This window comes from Somniosus microcephalus, chromosome 31 (assembly GCF_052327205.1).
Source record: "Somniosus microcephalus isolate GS21.2 chromosome 31, FLI_Smic_1.0, whole genome shotgun sequence".
Taxonomy (NCBI): domain Eukaryota; kingdom Metazoa; phylum Chordata; class Chondrichthyes; order Squaliformes; family Somniosidae; genus Somniosus; species Somniosus microcephalus.
In genome coordinates, this window is record NC_141017.1 from 9782522 (window position 1) to 9795908 (window position 13387).

General features: G+C 46.4%; 1 protein-coding gene across 1 annotated transcript in view; it reads right to left on the reverse strand.

Moving 5' to 3' along the window:
• LOC147097567 (hepatic lectin-like) overlaps positions 1 to 13387 on the reverse strand; it is a 79043-nt gene that overhangs the window by 35600 nt on the left and 30056 nt on the right. The window contains exons 3-4 of the mRNA XM_085971516.1: positions 8544 to 8618; positions 7787 to 7858 (exon numbers count right to left, since the gene is read on the reverse strand). Coding sequence (XP_085827642.1) covers positions 7787 to 7858; positions 8544 to 8618 — 147 coding nt within the window. The remainder of the gene's footprint in view (positions 1 to 7786; positions 7859 to 8543; positions 8619 to 13387) is intronic.

Consider the following 13387-nt stretch of genomic DNA (forward strand, 5'->3'; position numbering starts at 1 on the left):
AGTCCGCCTGGGAGGAGGGGAGCCAGGCATGGCGGCCAGAAGTCGGATTGTGAGCGGGATAGCTGGCCACCACTTGGAGCCGGCAACAGTGAGGAGGAGGCCGCAGTGACGAGGAGGACGGAGCGGCTGAGGGACATCGTCCTCCCACTGCCACGGGAAGCCATTGTATTGACTTTCTGAACGCGGTGCTGTATGAATAGCTGACGCGTCCCTACGGGGAGTAAGCATTCTATTGTAATTGTACTTGTACTGGTTATATATGGCAAATAAAAATTGAATTGAAAAATGATGCTGTATGGGTTTTTGAGGATGTAACTGGTAAAATAGATAAGGGAGAACCAGTGGATGTGGTGTATTTGGACTTTCAGAAGGCTTTCGATAAGGTCCCACATAAGAGATTAGCATGCAAAATTAAGGCACATGGGATTGGGGGCAAGGTATTGACTTGGATAGAGAACTGGTTGGCGGACAGAAAGCCAAGAGTTGGAATAAACGGGTCGTTTTCCGAGTGGCAGGCAGTGACTAGTGGGGCACCGCAAGGATCGGTCCTAGGACCCCAGCTGTTCACAATATATATTAATGATCTGGACGAGGGAATTGGATGTAATACAGGTACACTATCCCTTATCCGAAAGCCTTGGGACCAGCTGAGTTTCGGTTTTCGGAATTTTTCGGATTTCAGAAGGTATTATTATAAGACTGGGAAATTTGTATTTAATATAAATTTTAAAAGTTAAGGCTACCTCTTGCAACTGTTCCGTGTCTCATTCCCCTTCCTGCTTCTCTGGAAAGCCGGATATCGGCTGACTCCTACTAAGCTGGCACGCAAATCAGGTCGGGTGGGGGGGGAGAAAAGAATATCGGACGGGCCGCGGTTCAGGTCGGGGGGGCTCCGGGGGGGGTCGGGGTCGGGGGGGTTGGGGTCGGGGGTGTCCGGGGGGGGTTGGGGGAGGTCGGGGTTGGGGGGGGGGGTCGGGGTCAGGGGGGGTTGGGTCGGGGGGGTCGGGGTCGGGGCGGGGTCGGGGTCGGGGGGGGCCCGGGGGGGTTCAGGGGGGAGAAAAGAATATCGGACAGGCCGCGGTTCGGGTCGGGTCGGGAGAAAAGAATATTGGACGGGTCGGGGGTCGGGTCGAATCGGGTGTGGGGGGGGGGAGAAAAGAATATCGGACAGGCCGCGGGTCAGGTCGGGGGAGAAAAGAATATCGGAAGGGCCACTGCAGCTATCGGACCGGCCGCTGTATTGTTGGGTTCACTCTCCCGGTACCTCCTTCACACTGCCCGGCTCGGCCTGCAATCTCCTACCCAGGAGGGAACTCTGTGACCCTCTGCCCTGCTCAGCGTAAGTCATGCGCCACTCTGGTCATGTCGTGCGCACGACTTACGCTGAACGAAAAAACTTTCGGTATTTAGAGGTTTCCGGTTTTCGGAAGTTCGGATAAAGGATAGTCTACCTGTATCTCCAAATTTGCAGACGACACAAAGCTGGGTGGGAGGGTAAGCTGTGAGGAGCATGTCGTGAAACTCCAGTACGATTTGGACAGGTTGGGTGATTGGGCAGAAACATGGCAAATGCAGTATAATGTGGATAAATGTGAGGTTATCCACTTTGGTGTCAAAAACAGGAAGGCAGATTATTATTTGAATAGCAATAGATTGGGAGAAGGGGAAGTGCAAAGAGACCTGGGTGTTATGGTGCACCAGTCGCTGAAGGTAAGCATGCAGGTGCAGCAGGCGGTTAAGAAGGCAAATGGTATGTTGGTCTTCGTAGCAAGAGGGTTTGTGTACAGGAACAAGGATGTCTTGCTACAGTTGTACAGGGCCTTGGTGAGACCGCACCTTGAGTATTGTGTGCAGTTTTGGTCACCTTACCTGAGGAAGGACGTTCTTGCCATGGAGGGAGTGCAGCGAACATTCACCAGGCTGATACCTGGGATGGCAGGAATGACGTATGAGGAGAGATTGTGTCGATTGGGCTTATACTCACTGGAGTTTAGAAGATTGAGAGGGGATCTCATCGAAACCTATAAAATTCTATCAGGTCTGGACAGACTAGATGCAGGAAGGATGTTTCGGATGACTGGGGAGTCCAGGACCAGGGGTCATCGTCTAAGGATAAGGGGTAAGCCATTTCGGACTGAAATGAGGAAGAATTTCTTCACCCAGAGAGTGGTGAACCTGTGGAATTCTCTGCCACAGAGGGCGGTGGAGGCCAGTTCATTAAATATATTCAAGAAAGAGTTGGATATATTTCTTGAGGCTAAAGGGATCAAGGGATATGGGGAGAAGGCAGGGACAGGGTAATGAATTTGGATGATCAGCCATGATCTCATTGAATGGCGGAGCAGGCTCGAAGGGCCGAATGGCCTACTCCTGCTCCTATCTTCTATGTTTCTATGAACTGAAGAACAAAAATCAGGGAAAAACCTGGAGCCGAATTCTGGGTAAAAACCTGGAGCCAGATCCCAGTCAAAATCTGGAGCCATATCCTGAGCAAAACCTGGAGCCGGATCCTTGGCCAGAACCTGGACCGGAGCCTGAGCATAACCTGGAGCCGAATCCTGGGCCAAACCTGGAGCCGGATCCTGGGAAAAAGCTGGAGCCGGAACCTGGGCAGAACCTGGAGCCAGATCCTGAGCCAAGCCTGGAGCCGGATCCTGGGCAAAACCTGGAGCCGGTTCCTGAACAAAACGTACCTGGGCAAGAAGAGGCTCAGAAGCGAAGTTTTAATTTAATTTTTCAGGTTTCCTTGTGGGGCTGGGCTGCTCCTCCAGGCCTCACTAGGAAATTTAGGCCTTCATTGCACCGGGGTCCCACCTCCTTCCGATCGCAGCCAGACCCCCACTTCTCAATCGCATCCAGTTCCTCCCCTCCCGATCGCGGCAATATCTTCATGAGCTACTGGGGACCTGTGGGAATTTCCAGAGCTTAAAGGGGCCACATGTGCCATCGCCCGGATAGCCAGCAACCTCTTCTGTGCTGACTCTAGCTTTGCTCCTGCTCCTGAACACCCCTTCAGGCCATCCGCAGATTCCCGCTCCTGCTCTGCCAGCCAAGCTGCCAATTTGGCCGGCTGTCAGGTGGGAGTCTGTAAACTTTCATTTAAGTGGGGCCTTGCTGGGTTTTCATAGAATCATAAAAATTTACGGCACAGAAGGAGGCCATTCGGCCCATGTGCTGGCCGAAAAAGAGCTATCCAGCGTAATCGCACTTTCCAGCTCTTGGTCCATAGCCCTGTAGGTTACAACACTTCAAGTGCTTATGCAAGTACTTTTTAAATGTGATGAGGGTTTCTGCCTCTACCACCCTTTCAGGCAGTGAGTTCCAGACCCCACCACCCTCTGGGTGAAAAAAGTTAACCTCAATTCCCCTCCAAACATTCTACCAATTACGTTAAATCTATGACCCCTGGTTATTGACCTCTCTGCTAAGGGAAATAGGTCCTTCCTATCCACTCTATAACACTGGCATCTATCTGACAATGTGGAAAACTGCCCAGGTTTGTCCTGTCCACACAAACAGGACAAACCCAATCCGGCCAATTACCCCACATCAGTCTACTCTCAATCATCAGCAAAGTGATGGAAGGTGTCGTCGACAGTGCTATCAAGCAGCATTTAATCACCAATAACCTGCTCACTGATGCCCAGTTTAGGTTCTGCTAGGACCACTCCGCTCCAGACCGCATTACTACCTTGGTCCAAACATTGATGTCAACATCAAGACACTGAGTGTGGCATCAAGGAGCCCTAGTAAAACTGAATCAATGGGGAATGGGGGGAAAACACTCCACTGGCTGGAGTCATACCTAGCACAAAAGATGATGATTGTGGTGGTTGGAGGTTAATCATCACAGCCCCAGGACATCGCTGCAGGAGTTCCTTAGGGCATGTCCTAGGCCTAACCATCTTCAGCTGCTTCATCAATGGCCTTCCCTCCATCATAAGGTCAGAAGTGGGGATGTTCGCTGATGACTGCACAGTGTTCAGTGCCATTCGCAACTCATCAGATAATGAGGCAGTCCATGCCCACATGCAGCAAGACCTGTGGACAACATTCAGGCTTGGGCTGATAAGTGGCAGGTAACATTCGTGCCACACAAGTGCCAGGCAATGACTATCTCCAACAAGCAAGTGTCTAACCACAGCCCCTTGATATTCACGGCATTACCAGCGCCAAATTCCCCACCATCAATATCCTGTGGTTCACCATTGACCAGAAATTAATTGGACCAGCCACATAAATACTGTAGTATCAAGAGCAGGTCAGAGGATGGGTATGCTGCAGTGAGTATCTCACTTCCTGACTCCCCAAAGCCTTTCCACCATCTACAAGGGTCACATCAGGAGTGTGATGGAATACTCTCCACTTGCCTGGATGAGTGCAGCTCCAACAACACTCAAGAAGCTCAACACCATCCAAGACAAAGCAGCCTGCATGATTGGCACCCCATCCACCACCTTAAACATTCACTCCCTCCACCACCGGCATACCGTGGCTGCTACAAGATGGCACTGCAGCAACTTGCCAAGGCTTCATCAGCAGCACCTCGCAAACCCGCGACCTCTTCCACCTAGAAGTTTTCAAGGGCAGCAGGCGCATGGGAACACCACCAACTCCAATTTCCCCTCCAAGTCACACACCATCCTGACTTGGAATTATATCGCCGTTCCTTCATCATCACTGGATTAAAACCCTGGAACTCCCTCCATAACAGCACTGTGGGAGTACCTTCACCATATGGACTGCAGTGGTTCAAGAAGGCAGCTCACCATCACCTTCTCAGGGGCAACTAGTGATGGGCAATAAATGCTGGCCTTGCCAGTGATGCCCATATCCCATGAATGAATAAAAAATAACTCTATCTAGGCCACTCATAACTTTATACACCTCAATTAAGGCTCCCCTCAGCTTCCTCTGCTCCAAAGCAAACAACCCCAGCCTATCCAATTTTCCTCCTAGCTAAAATTCTCCACTCCTGGTAACAGCCTTGTAAATCTTCTCTGTACCCTCTCTAGTACAATCATATCTTTCCTGTAATGTGGTGACCAGAACTGTACGCAGTACTCTAGCTGCAGCCTAACTCGCATTTTATACAGTTCAAGCATAACCTCCCTGCTCTTATATTCTATGCCTCGGCTAATAAAGGAAAGTATCCCGTATGCCTTCTTAACCACCTTACCTATCTGTCCTGCTACCTTCAGGGATCTGTGGACATGCACTCCAAGGTCCCTCTGTTCCTCTACACTTCTCAGTATCCCCCCCGTGCCACCACGCTCCCCCACACTTTCCCCGCCTCCCCGTTAACGTCGGGACCCTTGTGAATTAGTCTGCAGCATGTTGAAATCTTTGCCTCTGGTTGTGCTCATATTTATTCTTTGCATTGAAGCATCACAGAGGGAGGAATGGCCAGCATTCCTCAGAGCCCTCAGCAGCCATGAGGAGGAAGCTCTGTATCTCCTGGGCAGACACAGCAGGGAGGCAGTGGGAGATGCAGCCGTTGGAGGAGAGCTGTCAGCTTCAGGTTGGTGAGACTGTCCTGTCTGCAGACCCACTGGTTACTTGAATGGTCTCCTGTCATTGATCAGTCACAGCTTCTGATTCACAAGTCAGAGAATGAAGAACATCCATTGTGGGGAAGCGATGAGAATCTGTCACTAAGAATAGAGTGACTGAGCACTTGACCAAATATGAGCTGATATGAGAGAGCCAGCATGGTTTTGTTAAGGGCAAGTCATGTCTGACTGACCAGTTACATTTTTTAATGAGGTCACTAATAAGGTAGATAAAGGAGTGTCTATGGATGTTATTTATATGGAGTTCCAGAAGGAATTCGATAAGGTTCATCACAAGAGATGATGCAAAAATGAGAGTGCACGGAATTGGAGGTAGCCTTTTGACTTGGTTGGAAATCGGTCCGAGGTAGGGGACAGAGTGTGGGGATAATGGGTACATACTCTGATTGGCAGGATGTGACAAGTGGTGTTCCCCAGTGGACCCTAGTTTATCTGTATCTACCTTATCGAATCCCTTTATCATCTTAAACACCTCAATTAGATCACCCCTCAACCTTCTAAACTCAAGAGAGTGCAAACCAAGTTTATGCAACCTGTCCACATAATTTAACCTTTTAAGCCCCAGTCTCATCCTGGTGAATCTGTGCTGCACCCCTTCCAAGGACAATATAGCCTTACTGAGGTGCACTGCCCAGGATGAACGCAGTCCTCCCGATGGGATCTGGCCAAGGCTCTGCACAACTGATGCTTAACTTCTTCCTCTTTATATTCCAACCCCTTGAGACAAAGGCCAATGTCCCATTAGCCTTGATGATTACTTGTTGTACCTGTGCACTAGCTTTCAGTGATTTACATACATGGACACCCAAAGCCCTTCGCTCCTCCACAGTTCCTAGTCTCTGCTTTACGACAACATCAAGGAAGCTTTATCTTCCTTACAGGCACCAGTGGAGCGAGTGGCAGCATCACTGGATCCTGCAGTATATCCCCAGCTAAGAAGCAGTCAGGGACTAGTCTGTGCCTCCTCCTCTACAGAGGCACAGCCTACAGCTCTGGTGGCAGTAGGAGAGAGAATAGACATCACTCTGCATAGCAGCTTCCAGACCATGGGGGCTGTGATACAGGCTGCTGTCTCTCAGGGTTTTCAGGGTCTCAGAGCTACCATTACACCATTCATTCTGCTGATCAATGGGGTGACAGATCCAGGTCCCTGTGGAATGGGACAGCTGGAATCCCCCTGTCTGATCCTATTGTCTCTCAGGACAGCAGCACATGCCAGGCCTCTGGCCTCCCCCCTCAGAGCACCAGGCCAGACATGGGAGGTGAGACAAGGCTCCCCAGGACTGAGATCCAGAGATACAGCCAGCAGCGTCTCCATTCCAGGAACAAGCCGCCACGACAGGAGGGCCACCTCAGTCCCATGACCATTCAATAGAGCAGGAGCAACCAATGGCCTTTTCCAATACTGGCCCTCAGCTTCCACTCATTTGTTGCAGACATTCATTCATGTGATGAGTATTGGCTTGCTGCTTTAGGGGCAAAGAGGTCTAACATGTTGTCATGCTGTAGGATGGTTTGTGTATTGAGGGAATTCCCTTAATCTGAAAGTGGGGGAGAAGGAGGTCAGGCTCTGGTTTCAAAGGTAGACAGAGTATTACAGAAGAGAGGACTTCAGTGACGAGATGCGCTCTGATGCTCCTTGCAGCAGTCACTGAGGAGTCCTCTGAGTGCAGGTCATCGTGATGCTCTTCTCCATGTAGTTCTGGCTCCAATGAAGCCAGGGCCTCCTTAACAGAATGTAAAGGCCCACAGTCAGATGAGTCACAAGTGTCAGAGGATTAAGTCGCGACAAAGTAGTGTAGCCTCTAGGGCCCCTTACACAGCTAGACCCTGTCTGTCCTCTGTCATCCAAATCCCCTGGTGCTGAAATGTGTAGCAGTAGCGCTACAATAGCAGAATGTACAGCCATACCAACACACTCCCTGCACCAGTGTCAGCCCCTCCAGTACCTTCTAAACAAAAAGTACAGCAACTGTACCGATATGTAAATTTGTAAGAGTCTGGTGTTTTTTAAAGATTAGAAGCCACATCTCCTTATCACTGTTCAGAATCGTTTGTTGATCACACCAGACACAAATGTATTTAGTAACCAGAGCCGGTGATCAGTATCTGTGCAGTATTATCAATCCACCTGATCCCAGTGTCACCATTCTGATAGTTTCCAGTATGAATAATTGGAGATCAAAGGTCTCCCTGATGGTTATTAAACTTACTCTCCTTCAGCTGTGAAATGTCAGTCCTAAGTTCAGCGACTGAGCTTCTTGTCTCCTCAGACGTTCCTGTAACTGAAAGAGGAACAACACTTGAGATCATGTGGCACTGTTTGTAGAAGAAGATCAGTTTTGCTTTCGAACACGAGAGATTTTCACAGGAGAAAACAGACAAAACTGTTTCCACTGGTTGGTGAGTTGGTAACTGGAGGGCATCAACTGAAGATTTGAAGATGATCAGCAACACAATGAAGGGAGAGGTTAGGAATTGTTTTATGCAAACGGTTGTTAAGACCTGGAATTGCCGACCAGAAATAATGGTGGAAGCTGAATCCAGATCAGAAGGGACTTGGTTAGATATTTCAAATTGAAAATTTAGAAGGGTGCAGAGAAAGGGCAGGTGAAAGAGACAAAGTGGACAGCTCTCTCAGAGAGCGGGCACACGTGATGGGCTGAATGACCTCCTTCCGTGCTGTAAGATTCTATTGATTTTAATTATACAGTACATGGAAACTCATTAATTATCTATTTAATTTTCTCTGGGAATTGCCCCAATGTGTTCACAGCATAAAAATCTGTAGTGCTTTTACAATGGGTCCATGGGAAATGTGAACCAATCAAATCCACTTATACTTGATTGGCTCAACCAATCAAAACACACTCCAGTGTGAAATGCACTGGAGATCAATCCTCGAAGAATGAGCAGACCGTCCTAGAGAGCCCTTTGAACTGGAGATCCTGACTGGCATTTAACACTTACTGTTACTCTTTATCTGGGAAAGTTCCATCTTGATATCGGCCAATGACGCTTTCATTTCACTGAACATCTGTGGAACTGAAATAGAAAGACAGCTTTAGCTCTCAACCCAGAAGCACACCGTGGCACAGGTTAGAATAGTTTGTACACAAATGGCAGCTAAGAGGCTGTTCTGATACCAGATTGGAGTTTAATGATATTGTAAATAGGCTAATGGTCCTATCACCATCATTATTCTTTCTTGCTGTTGACTTTGATGTTTCCTCTTACACGAGGTGAGGATGTTGAAATGATCAATAACATGTCATTCTATAGTGGACACTAGGTGGAGTCGTAGAGCTGTGTAGAGCTGTATATAGTTGTATGTATATTAAGACTACATTACCCATGAGGCACTAGGCTAACCACAAGGCAGCAGTCAAGATGGATGCCTCTACAGATACTGTACCTAGTCCACATGTGCTCAATAAAAGTGTCTAGCAAAAGCTAGCTGTGTTCATAATAAGAATGTCTATTTATTAATGAACATAAGATGGTACCAGGATGGTGAAGATCTGCTGAAAATTGTGAAAAGCGACATGGAGAATTTGAAGCCACCAGAGCATTTGAAATTCACAGGAAATATCGACTAGAATTGGCAGACTCTTAAACAACAATTCGAACTCTACATTGCAGCCATCAGATTCGGTACGAAGCCAGACGCAAGGAAGATAGCGTTGCTGCTTATGGTTGCAGGCCCACAGGCGATAGAGGTATTTAATACATTTGTATTTAATCCAGAGGAGAACAGAGAAAAATTAGAAGATGTGCTAAAAAAATTTGATGCACATTGCTCTCCCAAAAAGAATGAGACCTATGAAAGATACATGTTCTGTTCAAGGACACAGCAGCAAAATGAGGCTTTTGATAGCTTTATAACTGATCTGAAACTGAAAGCACAGACATGTAATTTCTCTGAACTGAAATCATCCATGATTCGTGACCAGATTGTGTTTGGTATTCATGATAAAAAAGTCAGGGAACGTCTGTTGAGAGAAACTGAACTAAATTTGGAAAATGCAGTGAAAATATGCCAAGCCAGCGAGATAGCTCGAAAGCACGTGAAGACTTTCAGTGAAATCAATAATGATGCGATTGTAATGAGTGATAATGCTGCTGTCAGTGCTGTGTCCTACAAGGGGAAGAAACGTGGGCAGAACAGAAATGAAAAGCAATCGGAGGATGAAATTTTTAATTGTAAACGCTGTGGTTACAAACACCAGTTAAGACAATGCCCAGCGTTTGGAAAAATGTGCACAAAGTGTAATGGAAAGAATCACTTTGCCAAACAATGCTTTTCAAAAGTACAAACTAAGAAAGGGCAATGAGTTAATGTAATTGAGGACACTGATTTAAGTGAGACATTTTTTGTAGGAATGGTGTTGTGACAATATCAAAAAGGATACAGAAAATGTGCAGCCCTCAGAAATGGACAATGCTGAACATAAAGTTAATGCAGTAAAAGAGGACAAATGGATGATCCCACTGCAGGTAAATGGAGCATTAGTTACCTTGAAACTAGACACTGGGGCAAAAGCAAACTTAATCAGTATGAGTGACATTAACAATATGAAAGTAAAGCCCAAAATACAGAAAAAGTCAGTACTACTGAAGGACTATAATGGACAGAAAATAGATAGCTTAGGTGTATGCAGACTTAAAGTGACAGTCAAAGACAAAGTGCATCATCTCATGTTTTCTGTTGTGGCTGAAAGACTTGATTCACTACTGGGTGACAAAGCTTGTGAGGACTTAGAACTGGTCAAGAGAGTCTACCGTATAAACTGTGCCATAAGCAGACCAGATGACTCGATGGATTCTGTAGTGAATAATTTCCAAGATGCGTTCAAAGGATTTGGAGTTCTACCATTCACTTACAAGATCCAGCTAAAGGAGGATGCTCAGCCAGTGGTACATGCTCCACGTAGAGTTCCAGCACCCCTGCGTGACCGGCTCAAGAATGAACTGGACAGAATGACCACACTAGGAGTCATCAGGAAAGTTGAAGAGCCAACAGACTGGGTTAACTCCATGGTATGTGTAAAGAAAAAGAACAATGATCTAAGAATATGCATGGATCCAAAGGACTTAAATGCAAACATAAAACGTGAACACTACCAGATTCCCAAGCGAGAAGGAATCACCAGTGAAATGTCAGGTGCCAGATACTTTACAAAGCTCGATGCCTCACAAGGATTTTGGCAACTAAAACTGGATGAAGAGAGCACCAAATACTGTACCTTCAACACACCATTTGGCAGGTATTGTTTCCTCAGAATGCCTTTCGGGATAATATCTGCATCTGAAATCTTTCATAGAGCGATGGAACACATAATTGAAGGTCTGGAAGGAGTTCAGGTCTATGTTGATGACATCATCATCTGGGGCTCCACACTGAAAGAACACAATGAGAGACTGACTAAAGTGCTACAGAGCATACGCCGGAATGGACTGAAGCTCAACAAAGCCAAGTGTCAGTTTGGCGTCCAGGAAGTCACTTTCCTAGGAGATAATCTATCTGGTAAAGGAATAGAGCCAGATATGGAAAAAGTAAACGCCATACTCAAAATGCCCCGACCCACTGACAAAAAAGGAGTGCTACGCATCATGGGGATGATAAACTTCATTGGAAAGTTCATTCCTAACTTGTCAGCCAAGACAGCCTGTCTGCGAGACCTGCTACATAAAACAAATGAGTTCGCATGGACAGAAAGACATGAACAAGAGTGGATAAACCTCAAAACAGTGCTGACAACCACACCTGTACTCACCTTCTTTGACCCAACAAAAAGAATCAAAGTGTCAACGGATGCATCAAAAGATGGCCTAGGTGCGGTCTTGCTACAAGCAGATGGTGAAGATTGGAAGCCTGTTGCCTATGCCTCCAGGTCTATGACTGATACTGAGTGTCGATACGCCCAGATTGAAAGGGAATGTCTAGGCTTGGTAGTTGGACTAGAAAAGTTTCATGGCTACATATATGGACTTCCCACCTTCCCAGTTGAGACAGACCACAGCCCTCTGGTTGCCATCATAAAAAAAAACCTGAATGAGATGTCTCCAAGGATTCAACGACTCATGATGAAGCTGCAAAGATATGACTTTGAACTGATCTACACACCAGGCAAATGCATAGTGTTAGCAGATGCACTATCCCGAGCACCCACAATGAGTCATGTGAGCTCTACTGAAGAAGACGTGGATGTTCATGTGAGTATGGTCACTGCTGCACTGCCCGTGTCAGACACAAAATCAAAGCAAATAGCAGAAGAAACAATAAAAGATACAGTATTACAAACAGTAATAGAGAACATTCATCATGGTTGGCCAAAAGGTTCCTGTCCAAAATATTTTCACATAAGGTCAGAATTGAGTGTCGCAAGTGGACTATTACTAAAACAGAACAGAATAGTCATTCCACAGGCTTTACGTCAAGACATGCTCAAAAGGATTCATGAGGGACACCTCGGAATTGAAAAATGCAAAAGGAGAGCAAGAGGCACTGTTTATTGGCCTGGCATAAATAAGGACATTGAGAACATGATAGGCAAATGTGAGACATGTCAGAAACACCAAAACAAACAAGCAAAGGAACCAATGATAGTAGCTGACATCCCAACAGCACCATTGCAAAAGGTTGGTATGGACCTTTTTCATTTAAATGGTAAAGATTATCTAATAGTGATTGACTACTATTCTAACTATCCTGAGATGGCGCTGCTCTCAAGCACAACAGCAAGCAGTGTCATAATGCATGTGAAATCCATTTTCGCCAGACATGGAATTCCCAGGATTGCCGTTAGCGACAATGGTCCGTGCTTCAACTGTAAGGAGTGGCAACAGTTTGCAGCACATTATGACTTTCAGCACATCACATCCAGTCCTTTGCATGCTCAGTCAAATGGTAAGGCAGAGAAAGGTGTTCAAGTTCTCAAGCAGCTACTGAAGAAAGCGACAGAAAGCAAGTCTGATCCTTATGTCGCCCTGCTGAGCTACCGAGCCTCACCTTTAGACTGTGGTTCTTCACCTGCTGAACTACTAATGGGTCGCAAGTTGCGCACCACGCTACCCTGCTGTGCAAAAGAACAGCAAAATGAGGAACTGAGACAGAGACTTCAACTGTTAAAGCTGAAACAGAAATCATACTATGACAAGTCATCCAAAACTCTAAAACCATTGACAAGGGATGATGTTGTCAGGATTGAGGATCCAGATGCATGGAACAGGAAAGCTACAGTTCTTGAGGAAGTAGGACCAAGGTCATACACTGTTAGAACTGAGGAAGGACAGATTCTCAGGAGGAACCGCCGTTCCCTCCTAAAAACACAAGAGCAGATTGATGACAATGCCGTAACTGCATCTTGTCATTCACCGCCAGAACAATCTCATGAAGACACATCAGACTTACCCATGTTGAGAAGATCCACACGTGAAGTAAAAAAGCCTGATAGACTTAATCTTTGAGTACAATGTAAAGCTTTGAAAATGTGTTGACTGTTTTGAAAATGTTTATGTTTATAGAGCACTAACAAAAGTGTTACTGATATTATCTTTATTGTTTTCTTGAAAGTTGATTGATATTGATTTTGTTAAACCTCAAAGAAAGGGGGATGTAATGATCAATAACATGTCATTCTATAGTGGACACTAGGTGGAGCCATAGAGCTGTGTGGAGCCATAGAGCTGTGTAGAGCTGTATGTAGTTGTATGTCAATGAAGACTACATTACCCATGAGGCACTAGACTAACCACAAGGCAGCAGTCAAGATGGATGCCTCTACAGATACTGTACCTAGTCCACATGTGCT